Source organism: Macaca mulatta, chromosome 1 (genome assembly GCF_049350105.2).
Source record: "Macaca mulatta isolate MMU2019108-1 chromosome 1, T2T-MMU8v2.0, whole genome shotgun sequence".
NCBI classification, from domain to species: domain Eukaryota; kingdom Metazoa; phylum Chordata; class Mammalia; order Primates; family Cercopithecidae; genus Macaca; species Macaca mulatta.
This window is the reverse complement of record NC_133406.1, coordinates 65,223,321-65,243,565: the sequence shown is the minus strand read 5'-3', so window position 1 is coordinate 65,243,565 and position 20,245 is coordinate 65,223,321. Positions and strand designations below refer to the sequence as shown.

Here is a 20,245-nt window from a genome sequence, read left to right as displayed (position 1 = left end):
AGAAAGGGATGAGGAGAGAAAGATATAGGCTGTGAAAAGTGTAAGACAGACATGATTGTAAGGGTGAGTGGACGTAGATATGATGGAGGGTGGAGGGAGAGGAAGTTGAGAGAATTACCCTCGGATATTTTCATCATCCCTTAATAGAAGGAAGAAAGAATGAATGTAGAATAGATGGCTTGAGGTGAGTGAACAGACAACATGGGGAAATGAAAGTGCTGGTGACTGTACATGAATAAAAGATGCTGAAGAGCATCTTACTTCTGGATATGGATCCAAAAGAATTGAAAGCAATGTCTGAAAAGATATCTGTACACCCATGCTCATGGAAGCACTATTCACAATAGCAAAGAGGTGGTAACAACTTGATATGGTTTGGATCTGTGTCTGCACCAAATATCATGTCAAATTGTAATCTCCAGTGTTGGAGAGGGGCCTAGTGGGAGGTGACTGGATCATGAAGGTGGATTTCTCTTGAATGAATTAGCTTGGTACTGTATAGGGAGTGAGTTCTCACCAAATCTAGTAGTTTAAAAGTGTGTTGCACCTGCCCCCTCTCTCTCTTCCTCCTGCTCCCACCGTATGGGATGCCTTTCTTCCCCTTTGCCTTCCTCCATGGTTTTGAGTTTCCCAAGGCCTCCCTAGAAGGCAGGAAGAAATCAGCATCATGTTTCCTGTACAGACCCTGGAACCATAAGCCAATTAAACCTCTTTTGCTTATAAATTACCAAGCTTCAGGTATTTCTAATACAGAAAATTGGTACCCAGGTGTGGGTCATTGCTATAAAGATACCTGAAAATATGGCAGCAACTTTGGAATTAGGTAACAGGCAGAGGTTGGAAAAATATGGAGGGCTCAGAAGAAAGCTGTGTTCCCATCCAAATCTCATGTAGAATTGTAATCCCCAGTTGTTGGAGGTGGGACCTGGTAGGAGGTGATTGGATCATGAGGGTGGATCCTTCATGAATGGTTTAGCACCATACCCTTGGTGCTGTTCCAGTGTGTGGCACCTCCCCTCTCTCTCCCTTGCTCCTGCTTCTGCCATGTAAAACATGCCTGGCTTCCCTCTTTACCTTCTGCCATAATTGTCTGTTTGCTGGGGGCCTCCCCAGAAGCTGAGCAGATGCCAGTATCATGCTTCTCATACAATCTGTGGAACTATGAGCCAATTAAAACTCTTTTCTTTATAAATTACTCAGTCTCAGGTATTTCTATATTGCAATATAAGAATAGACTAATACACAATCTAATGGCTACTGACAGATAAATGGATACACAAAATGTATAAACAAAATTGCATATACACCCAATGAATTTCTTTCTTTTTTTTTTTTTTTTTTTTTTTTGAGACGGAGTCTCGCTCTGTCACCCAGGCTGGAGTGCAGTGGCCAGATCTCAGCTCACTGCAAGCTCCGCCTCCCGGGTTTAGCCATTCTCCTGGCTCAGCCTCCCGAGTAGCTGGGACTACAGGCGCCTGCCACTTCGCCCGGCTAGTTTTTTGTATTTTTTAGTAGAGACGGGGTTTCACCGTGTTAGCCAGGATGGTCTTGATCTCCTGACCTCGTGATCCGCCCGTCTCGGCCTCCCAAAGTGCTGGGATTACAGGCTTGAGCCACCGCGCCTGGCCTCTTTCTTTCCTTAAAAAGGAAATTCTGACACATGCTACAATATTAATGAACCTTGAGGACATTATACTAAGTGAAATAAGTCAGTCACAAAAGGACAGGCACTGTATGATTCCGGTTATATGAGGTACTGAGAGTAGTCAAATTCATTGCGACAGAAAACAGAATGGTGGTTGCCAGGGGCTGAAGGGATGGGGGAATGTGGAGTTATTATATAATAGATACAGAGTCTTAGTTTTATAAGAGAAAAAGTTGTGGAGATCTGCTTTACAACAATGTAAATGTACCTAACTCTACTGAACTGTACACTTAAAAATGGTGGAGATGGTAAATTTTATGTTATATGTTTTTAATCACAATTTTAAAAAAGAGAAAAAAGATGATGAACAGCATACTTAGTCTAGGGGAAGGTAGAGAGTAAATTTGTGGTCACCAGTGAGCAAAGTTTTATTTTCTCAATAGTTTAAATGTTGGAACAGAGAAAATTAACAGCTATATCTATATCAAGGGTGTGGTGGGAGAGGATGAGTGAGCCGGGGAAGGTATTGGCTGGACAAATATAAGAGAAAGTCTTGAGGGTGAGGAAATTGAATTTGTGGGTTGAAAGTTTGGCTAAAATGACCACGTGATGGGATCCTGAATGAATAACTGTTAAATCGTGAACTCTAAAGCCCAAAGATTCTCTGTTACTCAAGAGTTCATTGACTCCAGAAAAAACAAAATAAGGCAAGTGTTGTATGTTTTCTTTACAATTACAATTTATTGAATGGCTAATGTACACATTATTAAGTGAAATTTTACAAGCAACTAGAGCTTATCACAAAACTGCTAAGGAAACATCCAAAGCTTGAACTGTATATCAAATCTCTAGGATTAAAACTTGATTCCCATAATTTAAAAAAACTTGTGCAAATTGGAATCACTGAGTGATTATGGAAAGGCAAAGTATATACAGTAATGTGAGAAAAACTCAAACTAAGTGAGGGTAAAAATGAAATGATTAACAACACCAGAGAAGGAAGCTACTATCAAAATAAAACCATTCTTCCTAATAAAGGTATGGCCATCATAACCCCAGAAAATGCTTCATAGTTTATTTATATAATTAAAACCACATTATAACCAAAAGCACATAGCAACACTAGTATGCTGCTTACAAAAAGAAGATGGGTCTAGATACCAGGACAGCTCTTTTTAGTGCCTTCCTTAAAAAGGGTGAAACTTTTAGAGCCATGTAATTGTTTATAGCCATGGCCTGGCTTCAGGCATCTCACAAGTGAGGTTTCAGAAAGTCCTTGAAGAATACATGGCAGTGAAACTGGGCTCCCATCTTTACCATAAAGATGTTCTTCTTGAGAATAAGTGCACATAGGAAGTGATTGCTTGCGACATAATTTCCTTGGTCTTGAGACCATATACAGAGACTTGCTGATGTTAGAGCAGTTTCTTTCTAATCAATGTTCCGTTGAATTCCAAGCAACAAGGCACACTGAAATAGATCATTTCTGTTTAGGAGGCAGCATGAATAGCAGCGGTGCAACTCGAAGTTTCAATAATGCTAACATTCTCTTTACATACCAGTTACAACTGTTATAACCAACAAAGCAACAAATCTATTAGAAGATATTCTATTGAAAGGCCTTTCTTCATATAAGATGATCTGGAACAAATAACGACTTTTTTTTTTTTTTGAGATAGAGTCTCGCTCTGTCGCCCAGACTGGAGTGCAGTGGCATGATCTTGGCTCACTGCAAGCTCCGCCTCCCAGGTTCATGCCATTCTCCTGCCTCAGCCTCCCGAGTAGCTGGGACTACAGGCACACGCCACCATGCCCTGCTAATTTTTTGTATTTTTAGTAGAGATGGGATTTCACCGTGTTAGCCAGGATGGTCTCGATCTCCTGACCTCGTGATCTGCCCACCTCGGCCTCCCAAAGTGCTGGGATTACAGGTGTGAGCCACCGTGCCCGGCCAAATAACTACATTTTATATACATTCATATGAACATGAATTAATCTAGATGAGTGAGAAATGAAAGTAATAATGTTTCTCATTCATATATTCATTCAACAAATATTTATGTGCTAGCTGTACTCTGCACCCCTACTGGTTTGGATTTAGAGGTCACTAGTATGGTCTCCCTGTCATGACTCACCAGCAGCAAGTTACCTTTTCTTCCTCAACTGCCATCACAGATTTTCTATACCTTGTTTATGGTATGTATTATTACCTGTGATATGTATGGGTCTTATTTGTCTTATTAAAATAAATTCCAAGAGGACAAAGGTGGTATCTTTATTTTATTTTATTTTATTTTGAGATGGAATCTCACTCTGTCGGCAGGCTGGAGTGCAGTGGCGTGATCTCGGCTCATTGTAACTTCCAACTTCCCGGTTCAAGCAATTCTCCTGCCTCAGCCTCCAGAGTAGCTGGGATTACAGGCACGCACCACCAAACCCAGCTAATTTTTGTATTTTCAGTAGAGACAGGGTTTCGCCATGTTGGCCAAGATAGTCTCGATCTCCTGACCTCGTGATCTGCCTGCCTCAGCCTCCCAAAGTGCTGGGATTACAGACGTGAACCACCGCTCCCAGCTGGTATCTTTATTTTATAGATTATGTAGGAGAAAACAGTTTAAAGTCAGACATGAGCTTGCATTCCACCTTTGCCAATGACTGACCCTGAGACCTTGCCCAAGAGAATCTTTTAGCCTAGGTTTTCTTGGATATTATTTCTTCATCTTGGTATTATCTTGGGAGAACACCCACCTTTCAAAGTGGTACTGATGGCTAAGTAGGAGAGGGCATGAAAGACTGTTGCATAATCCCTGGACAGAGTAAACCTTCAAATGTTCATCTCCATTTTCTCATGGGAACCTCAGGTGCACACCTCATGTTGCCTGTCCGCCTTTCTGTACTCCCTATAATTCAGTCTTCAATTCTTAGTCGATGATTTAATGCCTTCCTTTTTCTTCTTAACTCTCTAATACTTCCTTTCCCAGCCTCACTCCCAGCTGAACAATTTGCTTTCTATTCACTGAGAAGACTGAATCATCGGAAGAGAACTTCCACACATTCACTCCCCATCACAGCTCCCCACCTGCCTTCATCTGCACCTGCAGATTCTGCCCTCCCTCCTGTTACTAAGCCCATACAGCTAAGGTCAGCTCCTCTGCTTAGTCTGTTCCTCCTAGCTTACCCAGACCTTGCTCCAGCAATTCTTGCCTCTCTTTCCGCTGTCACTCTTTCCCTTTCTACTAGATCCTTCCCATCAGCATATAGGAATAGAGCATAGCTCCTATTTTTCCAATCTTAAAAAATATTTCTGTTGACTTTACATTTTACTCTTTCTAGCACTTTATTTATTTGCTCCATTTTATAGAAAAAAATCCTGGTAAGAGTTGTCTCTAGTTGATAGCTGCAATTTCTCTCCTTTCATTCGCTCTTAAGCTCAGTCGTCCAGTCTGGCTCTTGCCTCCTTCCTCTCTTCCAAAACTGTCTTGTCAAGTTCACCAGCAAATTTTGTGCTGCTCGCCTGTGATCCCAGCTACTCAGGAAACTGAGGCATGAGAATCACTTGAACCCAGGAAGTGTGAGCTGAGATCACACCACTGCACTCCAGCCTGGGTGACAGAGCGAGACCCTGTCTCCAAAAAAAAAAAAAAAAAAAAAAAAAAATTGTGCTACTGAATTTCAATGGTCAGTTTTCAGGGCTCATCTTTCTTGGCCTACCAGCAACACTGAACAGAAGAGTTGATCACTCCCTCCTCCCTAAAATTCTCTCTTCACCTGACTTTGAGGTTCTTCTCTGGATAGTATCAGAGGCTGCTCCTTCACTCCTTAGTGGGCACCTTCTCACTCCATGACTCCTAACGTTGGAGGATCCAGGGCTCAACACTTGGACCTTCTCTTTTCCCTATAGCCTCTTTGACTTCTCCTCGGAGATCTTATTCAGTCTCATTGTTATGTACATCCACACAATGACAAAGCCCAAATTTGTATCTCCAGCCTGGACCAATTGCCCAAAATACAGACTTGTACATCAGCTGTCTTCTTGCCAAGTCTATTAGACACCCACACTTAACATCTCCACAGTGGAACTCCTGATTTTTCTCCCCAATTCTGCTGTTTGCATTCTCAATCATGTTAATTAATGGCAGTTCTATCCTTCCAGTTGCTTAGGCAAAAGCCCTCCTGTCATTATTGATAGCTCTCTTCCTCTCATATTCTGATACAAACTATCAACAAATCCTATTGTCACTGCCTTAAAAATGCATGCAGAATCTGGCCTCTTCTCACAGCCTGGTGGTAGCCACTGACAATTTCTTGCCTGGATGATTGCAGCAGCCTCCTCATTGACTCCTATCTTCCACCCGTGGCTTCCTACAGTCTGTTCTTAACACAGCAGTTAAGGTGAATGTGTTGCTCCTCTCCTTAAAAGCTTCCAAATAAAAACAAATCTCTTTACCATGACTTCATACAATCATCCTCTCCTTCCCACCATCCCATTGCAATGACATAGCAAGACTTTGTATGATCATCCTCTCCCCTGCATCCCACCTCCATCTCTCTGATTTCATCTCTACAACTCTAGGCCACACTGGCCTCCCTGCTGTGCCGCCAACACAGCTGGCACAAACTGCCTTATGGCCTTTGCCCTTGGCACCTACTGTTCTTTCTGGAATCCTCCTCCCCCATATGGCCGCATGGCTTTTTATTTTATTTTATTATTATTTTTTTTGAGATGCAGTCTTGCTCTGTTGTCCAGGCTGGGGTGCAGTGGCGCAGTCTTGGCTCACTGCAACCTCCACCTCCTAGGCTCAAGTGATTCTCCTGCCTCAGCCTCCCAAGTAGCTGGGACCACAGGTGCACACCACCACACTTGGCTAATTTTTGTATTTTTAGTAGAGACAGGGTTTTACTGTGTTGAACAGGCTGGTCTCAAACTCTTGACCTTGAGTGATCCTGCCCGCCTCAGCCTCCCAAACTGCTGGTATTACAGGCATGAGCCACCATGCCTGGTCCTGTCTCTTTACTTCCCTTGAGTTTTTGCTCAAACGACATTCTCTTATAAGAGCTTCCCTTGCAACCACCCTGTTCTCTTTATCCCCCTTGCCTACTTTATTATGTCTCTATATAATGCTTATCATCTTATTTACTTTATTCTTAGTTGTTTTGCTATTTAGTTTAATATTTATTGAATGGATGAATGGATTAAAAAAATTGGAACATTAGTTGGCAATATGAAGTAGGTAAATGAACAACTGCTATGCATGATTACTGAAGACTTGTGCAATAGTAAGAAGCACGTATATATACCATGAGTGCTATGCTTATTGATAAATACAAGTTGAAGGAAATTTTATACGTAAATTAATAATATCTCCATTTCATTACATACCACCAGTTTGTCTTCTGATCAACTTGCTGGGTTGTATGGATCAATAGAATATACTTCTCGTGCTTCTAAACGAAAAGCTTCTTTCTGGCTTGTATTTGTATGATAATTGCTAAACAGCAGAAGAAAAAAGTAGTATCTTTACTCATTGACCATGATTCAATGTAGCAGTTGTTTGCTTTCCATAATTCCCAACACATGGTAAGTACTTTTGTGGATGATTTCATTTTTTAAAATTATACTTTAAGTTCTGGGGTACACGTGCAGAATGTGCAGGTTTGTTACATAGGTACACATGTGCCATGGTGGTTTGCTGCACCCATCAACCTGTCATCTATATTAGTTATTTCTCCTACTGTTATCTCTCCCCCGACCCCCCACCCGGTGAAAGGCCCCAGTGTGTGATGTTCCCTTCCCTGTGCTCACATGTTCTCATTGTTCAACTTCCACTTATAAGTGAGAACATGCAATGTTTGGTTTTCTGTGATGATTTCATTTTTATTGTTTTTATCCTATGAAGTGTAAACACTGTAATTCCATTTTTTTGGAAAGGCACATAAAAAAATTAATGATCTAGGCTTGTAAGTGTTCAAGTCAGAGGCTGACACTAGACAGCTTTACCCTAGAACCAGGATGCTTAATGACTAACAACTATAACTTCCAAAGTGAAGAAAAGAAGCAAAAATACGTTCTTATTTTAGAATTTGATCATAACTTTGCAATTTGGGACTCAATCTTCTAGTCCAACTTAAAAACTTTAAACGAGTTTGAAGAGAATGTTTTTACTTTCCTTCTTTGAAAGTACATATATTTCATAGTGTTTCTAAAACCACTTTGCCAGAATTACTAAAAGACAATAAAATGTGATTATACTACCATGTAGAGCTCTGAAATAAGGTAATACAAAATTACTGGGGAAGAAAGAATACCGCTAAGGATACTGTCACCATGTCACTCACTACAATATTGAAGAGTTTCGTGTATAGGAGGTACGTTAAGAAGATTACGAAACAGTAATTTTTAAGTCGATGGGAGATTTAAGCTTTGTTACAATATCTTATATGACTAGAAAAGAATAGCATAGTATATTTCAAAGGTTTAGATGGCTTTTAAAAATATTTAATATTGTCACTAGACATTCATTTTTAAATGATTACTCATCTCATTTACAAAAAGCATTTCAGGCTACTCAAACGTCTATATCAATTATTGGAAAATCAATTGAAGTGGGTTAGCAAATGGAAATAAAACAAATGAATGACACCTAGGACTCTGGTTAAACAGGTATGTTTGGTTCATATCAATTGAGGCACTTAAGTATAGTACATGATATAATCATATTAATAAACAATAATTAGACTGGAACATTATAAATCATTTGCACTTGTAAGCATTCCCCAAATTTGCAAATTTTTATACACATGCAATGCTCTTGAGAGCAAACTCAGTAGCATGAAGGAAAGAGATAGAGACTGTATTTTCTATGTGTTTACGTTTCTAATTACTCTTGGCTGAAATTATCTTATGACTTCCTATGAGGAAGGCCCTGCAAATGACATCCCTATTTTTTTTGAGACCCTTTTCTCCTTGAATTCTGTGACATTACTCTCTCCTAGTTTTCCCCCTACCTCTCTTCTTTCACTTTCCGCCTTTTGAACATTACTGTTCTTCTGAGGGCTGTTGTCATCCCAATTTTTATCTATTCTGTCCTTTTTGGTCCCACAGCTTCCATTTTGATTTAAGTCTCACCCACCTGGGTCCAGACCCTTCTCCCAACCCTAAATCATGAGTACCTCAAAGTAACAGGTCAGAAACGAACTCCTCATCTTCCCTCACAAACCTGCCCCCCTCCTCTTTTAATGAGTCAGGGAGTCCACGTCATCACCTTCATGTGAGCCATTCTATGTGCCTCCTTCTCCCCACATCAAGCATGTCACCAAGTCCTGGAAATCCTGTCCTCTTGATAGCAAAGAACCTCTTATTAAATATTCTCATGGTCCTTGTGAGTCTCCACAAGAAAAAAATACAGTGTGCAGTATGTCCAAATCTTATTTGCCATAGAACACCTTTTTTTTTTCTGAAGTTATTCATGAAAACAGGGTTGTGTGGCACACACTCTGGTAAACTCTACACTCTAAGTACACGCTAACTGTACAGCACAGCCAGAACCCCATAGGCAGCCCTTACCCTCGCGCCCCCAGCCTAGAACAAACTGCCCAGGTTGTAGATACCCTCAGTACATAGTTTCAGTGCAACCCCTTCATGTCTGAGCCTAGACTAGGAAGTACATAACTGAGCTATGGCATCAGATGGCACTGGTGGCAGGGTAAATGATAGATCCAGAGGACTTGGCACACTAAATGAATTTTGCTGAAGCTTTTTGGTGACATGTTTTAGGTGGCATGACTTTGTCATCTCCCCAGTCTGAGCTACCTGAGAGTTGGTAAGACTTCATTGGATTATCCACCCTAACACTAGCATGCACAAAGACTCACGAACCTATGCACATATAATATCTGAGGCCAACACCTGACGGTATGCTTTGCTAAAAATGTATCCTTTGCACATATCAGTATTCTATACCTTCCACAAGATTTATGTGTCAGAGTTTTTTTTTTTTCTTCCTTTAATGGCATGCCTCCACCTAAAGCTATGCCACTTTTACCTTCAATCACCATCACACACACAATTTCCTAGCCATTTCAAATGGGTTATGTAGTCCTTACAATACATGATGGAAAGCCAAGCCTCTGGGCCTTTATTCAAACTGCTTTTTCTGTCTGGAATGCCTTTCTCTCCTTGTCTACACTCTCTTGAGGCTCACCGGAAACATCTCTTCCACATTGAAACTTTTTCTGATTAAAACTCCCAAATATTGACCATTTGCTTTGCATCCTCACCAAATATCATATAATCCACCATGGCGACATTATTTTATGGTACTTGTTTAGTGACATGCTTTCCTCCTTTACCAGGCTGTGACCTCCTTGATGACAGAGGCCATATGCTACTAGGCTTTGTTATTCTAGCCTAGTATAGTGCTAAGACATAGTAGGCACTCAGCTGTTGTTGTGCAAGAAAAGAATGAATGGACGTGGTCATTACCTCTTTTCACATGACTTCTATTTCTCTAACATTACTTCCCAAATGTTTTAAAAGCCATGCATGTATATATAAGATAGAGCAACATATGAAAGTGTCTACAGCAAATCGCTGATATCTATCAACTTAACATGTTGAACTTGAAGGCAGCAGCAGTTGTGCAGTGGAAGAGACTATTCAATTTCTTTATAAACTATTTAATTTGCTACAACAAGCATATTTACTTTTGTATTTTAAAAACGTATGCAAATATTTATAGTGATATAAAAGATATATTAAAGAAGGGAAACAAGATTTTTCAGTGATTTTAAATAGGGAAAAACAACATTTGTGACTAGAAATACACTTTCTGTAACATAGAAAAGAAAAAAGGATGCAGTATCATTTTTAGTGATAAAACACAGGAGGCTTTACATTAAAAATAAAGGTTAAAATATGCCAATATTCCCTAATAGTATTGAAGATTTTCCTTAAAATTCTTCTCAGTAAAATGAGACAAAAACCAATAAAGGAAAATGTATAATCAGTAGATATGAGGTAGAAATTATTTCTACCAATAATAATAATTGGTAGAAAATACAGTTTTCTACTTAGATGATTGGGTAACTCACTGAAAAGCTATTAGAATTAATGATTGTATAAAGATAGACTTTCCTAGATATCATTTGCAATTACTTATAAGACATAACCAAAAATGATTCTATTTATAAAGCAATAAAAATAAGATACTTTTATGTCTATGTAGCTTATATGAAGTAATCTATTAAATTTTAACTGAGATATAACAAAACATCTGAATAATTAGTCATCTGGTGTTTCTGGAAGGAAATAGTGAATATCATGAAAAGGTCAGTTCTTCCCAAACAAATATGTAGGTTTAAGGCACTTCCTATCAATGATCTAACATTTTATTTTATTTTTCTAGGGTGTGGGAGGTGTAGTTGCGGTGCAAATAATTCTATAGCCTATCTGCAAAAATAAATAGAAGAAAATTTCAAAATAGTTTTAAAGAGGGGGAACATATCTCAGAAAAAGCTATTATAAAGCTACATTTACTAATAGAGTAGCTCTGGCTCAAAGAGACAGGCTGATCAGTGGAATATGATCTATCTTGCATATCTATGTCAGATATCTCTGACATAAGCCCCAGTGTACATAAGAATTGAATAAGCGTGCTTTATCTGATAAAGAAAACTACGAACCAATGTTGAAGGGATGGTTTACTCAAAATAGGTTTTGAAAAAATTGAATATATAGAGAAAAAAAGTACAAGTAGGTTTACTTCAGCTACCATACCATAAAATAAATTCCCAATGGATTCAGGTGTTTAAAAATAATTAAAAATAATATGTAAAATATATCTAATTTCTGGATAAGAAAATACAACATACCAAAACATAGAAACCTAGTAATACAGTTAATATTTAAGTAATCATGAAAATGACTAATGGAGAGAAAAGATTACTTGATCAAATGGAAAGACCTAATATGTTTCTGAATGGGAAGACATTACAGAAAAGATGCCAGTTTCTCACAAATTAATCTATCGACTTAAATGTAATCACAATTTTTTTGAAATTACAAATGATTCTAAAAATCACCTATAGGAACAAACAGAAGAGAACAGGAGGAAAGTCCGATAAAATTGTAGTGTGAATTCTTGCCCTACCAGATATAATAACGTAAAAGTATTAATTAAACACAAAGTGGTTTGTAATGGAAGAACAGGCAAATCAATGAAGCAGGAAAAGGGGTTGAGAAACACAACATATTCAGGTACATTAACTATTACTAAGAACAAACTTTCTGGCAAGTCATCTGACAATAGTTATCAAGTATATTAAATGCTCATGCACTTATCTTTAGTAATTCTAGAAATCTATTCTAAGGAAATAAATGGGTGTGAAAAAAGGTTTAGCCAGAGGTATTACTCATATCTTTGTACATTATCAAAGTAAATTTGGAAGCAACTTAACACACATAAATACACAGAGTAGAATAATATGCTATTTAGTAACTGAAAACATGACTTAAAGACATAAAAATATAAACATGAGTCTAAATGAAAAAAGTCAAGACAGAAGATGAAAATGACAAAATTTCAGTTTAAAGAGAGAAAAAATATACGAAAAAGATCAGGTAGGAATACACCAAAATATTTGCAGTTGTTCCCACTGGGACTTTTTTCCTATTCTCTAGATTTATTTACAATATACTGTCTGAATAAACATCATTCAATAAAATAAGGTAAGTGTTTGATATCTCTTAAGTACTACAGAAAAGTCTTCCTTTTGTATAGCACGAGATACTTCATTTAGTTATCACACTGCAGTATTTATTTCACATAACTTGTGCTTCTGTGTTTAGTTTCAGATAAGAAGCCAAAACCATTTGTGCATGTTGGTCAAGCATGCATTTGCATCTGAACTTACCGTTCTCTGTGTTTTGATATCATGCATAAGGTAACAACAATCAAGAAGATAAGAAGTATCAAACCTGCAGCAATACCTAGAAGAAAAATCCAGCAAGTATCAAATGCCAGAAGACTATCACCTACATTGTTCTGAGCTGATTGTGGGGTCTATTGCTAGTGGAGAGGAAAATGTTATGTGACTCATACTTAGCCTTTCTTGGACATAAACACTGAATTCCTGAATAATCATAGTTGAGTTTAAGGTTTTTCTGATTTGACCCAGTCCACATTTAATCTAGAGCACCAAGCATATGACCACAAGGTTCCAGTCAACTTTTCACTGAGTTTTTCTGTTCCTTTTAGTTTTATTAGTAACAATCTTGTCACTGAGGTGACAAGAGAGAAATCTCAAGAATAGAAATTAGGAGCACAGGATACCAGGTTCTTATAATTTTGCATAACAACATTGAACCCTCAGCTGTGAAATATATTTTACTACAGCAGAAGAAGCCTGCCTATTTCAATAGACCAAATCAAGCCAAAGACCAAGAGTTAATAAAAACTAAAGTATCAATTTAAAAAGAAGAAAGAGCTGGCTGTTCAAATAATTTATCCAACTCTATGCCAAAGTAACATTTTGTAATGTGACATGTACATTGAAATATCTTTAAAACACCAAAAAAAGAACATCCCCTATGAGTTAAATATTATCGTCAGATAGGATATAAGACTTCTAGCATTACAATTTTTTAAAAAACATTATAAGAGCTTTTCTTCCAGTATTTAAGAAGACTTACCAGAAAGGACAGGAGCAAGTGAACCTAAAAATAATACAAAATCATGAAAATGATTATCAGTCTAGTGTCATAATTCAATGTAGCCCCATGTTTCATGGTAGTGTCCCAGAAATCAACACTCTAGCTCCCTTCCAAGTCGATTTAAAAGATGTATTGGAGCCAGGCACAGTGGCATATGCCTGTAATCCTGGCACTTTGAGAGGCCAAGGTGGGAAGATCACTTGAGCTCAGGAGTTTGAGACCAACCTGGGCAACATCATGAGACCTTGTCTCCATTTTTTAAAAAACAAACAGATAAAAAAGATGTATTGGAGCCTTGAGTTATACCCACTTGCTTTTTATGTAACAACTCACTGGGCTTTTTTTTTTTTTCCCCACTCTAAGTAGGTTGGGGGAGTTCACCAATGACAAAACCAAAATACTCAACTTTATCATCAGAGATTTCTCAGGTTAGAATGCAAATATTAACTGTAACAACTAGTTATTTAACCTATTTCTGTTCCCTGTCAAATTGTAAGCACTTATTAACTCAGATTCATCATGTAGGGTGGTCTATGCAGCAACTCCTTTCAAAATGTCAGGTTGCTTGGTTTCACATTTTTGTTCCTTTTAAATTAGTGTTTCTCTCTATTTTCTTTTCTTCACTTTCCCCTTCCTAAGAAAGCTGTGTTTTTTCTTTTCCTTTTTCTTTCTTATTTTCTTTCCTTCTTTTCTTCCTTTTCCTTCCTTTCCTTTTGTTTTTTTTTGACAGGGTCTTACTCTGTTGCCCAGGCTAGAGTGCAGTGGTGCAATCATGGCTCACTGCAGCTTTGACCTCCTGGGCTGAAGTGATCCTCCCATCTCAGCTACCCAAGTAGCTGGGGCCACAGTTGCACACCTCCATGCCTGGCTTTTTATTTATTTATTTATTTTTATTTTTTTATAGAGACCAGGTCTCACTACATTGCCCAGGCTGGTCTTAAAGTCCTAGGCTCAAGTAATCCTCCTGCCTCAGCCTCCCAAAATTCTGATATCACAGGCAGGAGTCACGCACCTGGCCAAGCTGTGTTTTTTCTAGAATAGACCATCGACTTCAAGTTCCTCTGTAATTATACCACTGGTCACAAACCTATGTCAATTTAAAACCCAGGACTCTCCATACTTTGGGAAACCCTCACTCTCTTCTCTCCTTTAGCCAGTTACAAGTGGCGGTGAAGCCCGTGGTACTTACGGGATCTGCAAACCGCCAGGGGAGGGTTCCATTGGTGATCTGCCTGGCACTGGCTCTGGGAACTGCCTTCCAGCATATATCCATCTTCACACTCCAGAGTTACAACAGCTCCATACTGATACATTTTCCTCGGTTCCAGCCCCTTCTGGATTCCATCCATATCTGCTGGTGAGCTACAGTTTACCTCTGAAATTAAAGAAATCTAATTCAAGCACAGTCAAATTTTGGTCTTTTACCAAGAAAACAGAGATTTCCCTTAGTAGAAAGATTTACAAAACCAACCTGTTTCACTCTCAGTAAGGAAAGCTGCACTGAAATAGGATAAGACAATATCCTTGACACAGTCTTTTACTGTCAGCCCTCTATCTCAATAACCTCTGGGTAATTTAAGCCAGATTGTATTTTTTAGTTTTTGCTTCAGTTTCTATCCAAACAGTGATGGATAATTTTAATGGCTTCTTGGAGAAATGGTGAGGGCTGAATTGGTAATATTACTAATTATTCTGAATTACCGTTTTTTTTTCTGCTTCTAGTTTTGCTCTCTAATTCTTCATACAAGTGTATGCTTTCTCATTTCTTTCATCTTTTCGGTATAGTCATCATTAGTGTGAGTGATACGATTTAGCTGTGTTCCCACTCAAATCTCATGTTGAATTGTAGCTCCCATAATCTCCATGTGTCATGGGAGGGACTTGGTGAGAGGTCATTGGATCATGGGGGTGGGTTTTCCTGTGCTGTTTTTGTGATACTAAATAAGTCTCATGAGATCTGATGGTTTATAAAGGACAGTTCTCCTGTACATGTTCTATTGCTTGCCACCATGTAAGATGTGCCTTTGCTCCTCCTTCACCTTCCACCATGATTGTGAGGCTTCCCCAGCCATGTGGAATTGTGAGTCCATTAAACCTCTTTCCTTTATAAATTACCCAGTTTCGGATATGTCTTTATTAGCAGTGTGAGAATGGACTCATACAGTGAGATCTTGGATTTGAAGCCTGGCTCTAGTACTTCCTAGATGTGTGACTTTGGGTGAGTTCTAAATCTCTCCATGCTACTGAAACCTCATCTATGAAACATGGATAATCATGGCACCAACCTCATGTGGCTCTCATGAAGACTAAATGAAATAATGCATGTAAGGTGCTGTGCACAGTGTCTGGCATAGAGTAAAAAGTGATCAACAAATACTAGATACTAATTTACTAGTCATATTTCATAAGCACTGTTTATGATAATGAAAATGACTTTCTGAAACTTTTATAAAAATGTACCCATAATCCCACCAACGCTCAGTAAATATTCTCAAAAGATTGCTGTGCTTTTTATTGGTACTTTATCAAATACCCACTTATCATAACTGTAACTACAGTGTATAAATACAATCCGTGCTATAGTTGTTTAATTTACAGACATACTCCAACTTTCTATGTGTAAATGACTACATAAGTGGTCATTCACCAGATAGACTACAGCCTGAGACATTTTTTATTATTTTGAAATATTTAGATTAATGACTGTATTGATCTAATTAAAGCATTTAATGTAATGAGGCAATTAATGCATTTCTTTGGCTATTTTAAGTTGAAAGTACCCAACTTTGGCACAAATTTGATATAAAAATAAGAATAAAAAATAGACAAAGCACCTTTACAATGAGGGGCGGGTCGGTTCCAGGTTCCCTCATGTGTGCAAAGAAGGAGTGCCTCTCCCACCAGCAGGTAGCCTTGGTCACAGCTGTACAGGATTGACATTCCAGGGGAAAACCGAGCTATGTTTCCACCAGTATGGTTCCCGTTGGGGGTCTTAGGCGGAGGCTGACACCCTACGAAGGCTTAGACACCAATAAGAAAGGGTCTTTAACTCAGCACAGAGAAACACATAGCCTGTACTGTTTCTGGGTGATAGCGATACAGGAAGGCCAGAGGCAACAAACCAACTAACTGGTGTCCAGAAACACTCATTCATTCCACCCAGACCGGCAACACTGGACGGAGACCTGCATTTCCTACTGACAGCCAACATGATTTGAAGAAAAGTGTTAAAAAATAAGGTAATGAAACATTAACGGATACAGTTCACAATGGTAATCCATCAGCCAACAGTTTTCTTTTCTTTTCCCTTTAAATAGCAGACAGGGTTACACCTTCAAATGTCTACGAGAGCTAGGAAGTGAAGCCACCAGATACGACAAGTCAGAGAGCCCCTGTCCTTCTAAAAGTGGCAGCCACTGCTCAGCTCAAGTTACTGGTGCCTTGCCAGGAAGCAAAGGGGGCTCTCTTGGCTCACAAGCTCACTATTTATCTTCCACTGAAGATGGGTTTCACTTAAGATTACTGTGCTGGCCAAAGACAACCATTCTGTGGAGCTGAGTTCCAATTCTTGGGTCGCCAATCAGCAGCCTCTGCTGTAGATAGTCATGGACAGGAATAAGGCTGCCAAATGATAACTACAATGACAAGAAAGACAACTCAATGGGTTGGAGGGCCAATTAATTCTCCAGAACACCCAAAGTTCTCTTTCTGGCTGGCAACATAGCCTTAAATATCAAATTATTAGCAATATTACTGCCAATCATTTGCCAAAAATGTATGCGCATTTTTCTTATACTAAAGTCATAAGAATAACAGTTTTGGAGACTCTATCAATTTGGAAGTTAGCCATTATCCTTTCATGTACTATTTATTGCTCAATACACTGAGAAAGGAAAGAGAAAACAAACAATCAAGTGAGAAGATAGGAAAAGGCAGATATCTTGTAAAACAATATAATGGCCTTAGCTCTTAGATGCTTTTCTTTAGGCAGAATGTCAAGTGCAGATTCAAAACCTTTTTTCTTTACTCTGTACAACATCCCATAATTTATTTCTTCAAGTATCTTACCTTTTTTGATACAAGTTGGCACACCTGGCACCCATGTGTTATCAGTATGACACCTAATCACGCGACTACCGTTCATGATGAAGCCGGGATGGCAGTCAACATACACTATGTCATCGTGGGAATATGCAGAAAGCGTTTTATTCAGCTTGTACCCGTGTTTGACTTCTGGGTTAGGGCAGCTAGTCACAGGAGGAGATTGTAAGCACTGTGGGGAAGGCCCACTCCAAGATCCATGTCCTTTAGAATCACTTCTGCACTGCAATTTTTTCTCTCCCAGGAGATAGAATCCTTGGTCACATTCATAAGAGACTTCATTTCCATATAGAAAGTTTTCTGCCTTCATGCCTGTGTGCTTCCCATTGACAATCACTGGTGGAGGGTGACAGTGAATAACTGCGGAAGAGATTTAGGGAATTCTGCCTCAGCTAGTACCTCAAGGTAAGCGGTCTTCATTCAGGTACAAATGACAATATGCAACTGCATATATTTCACATAACAAAAAATAACTTAAATTTTGGAATATGGATTATGCTTTTTTAAAAAACAACTTTATTCAATGTGATTTTATGAGTACTATATACTCCATAAACATTCAGAAAATAAAGTGTAAAGGAAGAAAGAAATACAGCTATGTTCCCATGACCTAGGAATATGGGCTATGTATTTTGTTATTAGCAAAATTAGCAGATGCATGGAAAATACTTTCTACTTGACAATGTTTCTCAGTGTCCATGCTGACCAACACCATAAGATTTTTCATATCTAACCTCCAATGAGGGAGATCCCTAAGACTGCCAAAGCAGTGGTAGACTAGTTCTTCAGCAACCTGCCCTCTCTAGTCCTCCATTACCATGGTCAGGCTTTTAGTTTTTCTAACTTACCTTTACAAAGTGGAATCTTTTTGAACCAAATTCCATTTTCATCATCTTTACACTTGTGGTAAGTATGTCCAGTCAACCAGTACCTACAGAGAGACAGATTATAATGCATTTCCTGTTCCCAATATCACATCTCTTCAAACCACATGCACAAAGGGACTTCTAAATAAGAACTTTGGCAGAGAGGAGTTGAAATTCTTGGTCCTCCAAGTAAAAAAAAAAAATAAACTACTTTTGAGTTAAGCAAAGCCCTTTCCATGTCAAGAGAGGACTGAAGAGTCAGAGTTGCTAGTTAGGCCATTGGAACCTCATATTCTCCATGCATGTGACAATGAGGAGCCTCTAAAGGATTCCACCAAGACAAGTTGAAGGTCGAGTTAATCCACAAAACGAGGTGGAGACCTTTTCTCAGAATAGAACATTTCATACTCACCCATCTTGGCAGGATGTATTAACTAGCTCCACACGTGAACCAACTGGAAGTTCTTGAAGATCCTCTCTCACAGGCTGGCATGTTTCTGGAGAAGCAAGGATGGAATTACAGTATTTATAGATGTCTCATATCAAAGAGAAGGACAACTCTGGAACTGAAAGTACCTTCACACCGCGGGGCAGAAGGACTCCAATTTCCTGAAGGCATACAGTGAATGGATTTGTTTCCCACAAGCAAGTAGCCAGGGTCACAAGTGTAGTCTACAGTCATCCCAGAGACAAAGAAGACCGTATTTCCACCTGTATGCCGACCATGGTGGAGCCCAGGAGGTGGCTGGCAGCCTGAAGAGAAAAACTCCCTACATAAATACCAACACGGAGGAATTTCTACTGAAGAACACTAAGTGTACAACATTGGACAGACAATCTGAAACTCTGCTGCCAAAGATCATGAAGCTCAAATTCACCACTGAATGCTGTTTGCTCTTTAAGAAGGCTCTCTCCTTATCTACCCTGAATAGATCCCAGATCCAAGTGGGCATTCACATGAACACACACACCACAGAGAACATCTATTACAGGATGGAAGAAATGGAAAGTAATCTGTGCCCCTCTTGCCTCTTTCCATGATGCGGTTTTGGGTGTGAGATAATAAACAAGAATAATTAAGTAAATCTCTCCTTTTCTTTCCCCCTTATTGGGTTTTTACCTTTTTCACAAACTGGTATTTCAGGATCCCAGGTGTTATTAGCTTTGCAACGAATCTGACTACTGCCCTTCAAAGTAAATCCATTAAAACACTTGAATGTCACAGTGTCATTGTAGAAATATGGGGCTTCCTTGCCAGATATCTTATATCCATTTGCAACATGGACATGTGAGCATTGGACAGCAAGGAGGGAAAGTTCACATAGGGGAGCCGGGCCACTCCAGGTGCCTCTTTCTTGATCATTGCTTGTACAACGGATGGTGCTCTCTCCAATGAGGCTGAATTCCACTTCTCTTTCTGGCCCAGGGTTACATGTGTAAGTGACCGTGGTTCCGTATGGAAAATCTTCTAAGGAACTCCCGGTGTGTGCTCCATTGTAGATAACAGGGGGTGGTGGGCAAGTGATTTCTAGAGAGATGAAAAGATACTGTAGAATTGAGTTCCTGTATTAAACACCAAAGAACAGAAATGATGTTGGCTATGAATCTATTGTTTCCTGGATGGTATGGGTACATTTTCATGATGTGAGTTATGTGAAAGCTCATTAAGTATGTAACATTCAATTTAGACACATTTCATAGGAAAGAAAATCTTTATTAAAAGTGAATGTGGTTGATTAATATCACATTATGAGTTTAGGCCCAATAGTAAATTGCTAATTAAAAGAAGAATTCTTCTTAACTATGAGTTTAGGCCCAATAGTAAATTGCTAATTAAAAGAAGAATTCTTCTTAACTAGGCAATAGGAGAATAAAAGACACAAGGGAATAGAATTAGGCTTTCTTGAGTACTCTCTTTGGGCT

The 20,245-nt window shown here is 38.9% G+C and overlaps 1 protein-coding gene across 6 annotated transcripts in view; it reads right to left on the bottom strand.

Annotated features, from left to right (window-relative positions):
* Positions 1–2,366: 2,366 nt before the first annotated feature.
* Positions 2,367–20,245, bottom strand: part of CR2 (complement C3d receptor 2) — a 38,903-nt gene continuing 21,024 nt past the window's right edge. The window contains exons 10-20 of one of the 6 annotated variants that reach the window (XM_015117691.3): positions 19,443–19,850; positions 18,899–19,075; positions 18,735–18,819; positions 18,305–18,387; positions 17,424–17,816; positions 16,190–16,375; positions 14,545–14,730; positions 13,335–13,358; positions 12,557–12,632; positions 7,026–7,134; positions 2,367–3,115 (exon numbers count right to left, since the gene is read on the bottom strand). In XM_015117691.3, coding sequence (XP_014973177.3) covers positions 7,044–7,134; positions 12,557–12,632; positions 13,335–13,358; positions 14,545–14,730; positions 16,190–16,375; positions 17,424–17,816; positions 18,305–18,387; positions 18,735–18,819; positions 18,899–19,075; positions 19,443–19,850 — 1,709 coding nt within the window. In that variant the 3' untranslated portion in view covers positions 2,367–3,115; positions 7,026–7,043. Of the gene's footprint in view, positions 3,116–7,025; positions 7,135–12,556; positions 12,671–13,334; positions 13,359–14,516; positions 14,731–16,189; positions 16,376–17,423; positions 17,817–18,304; positions 18,388–18,734; positions 18,820–18,898; positions 19,076–19,442; positions 19,851–20,245 lie in introns of all 6 variants that reach the window. The other 5 variants (XR_013418487.1, XM_078005106.1, XM_015117700.3 and 2 more) reach the window with 5 other exon arrangements.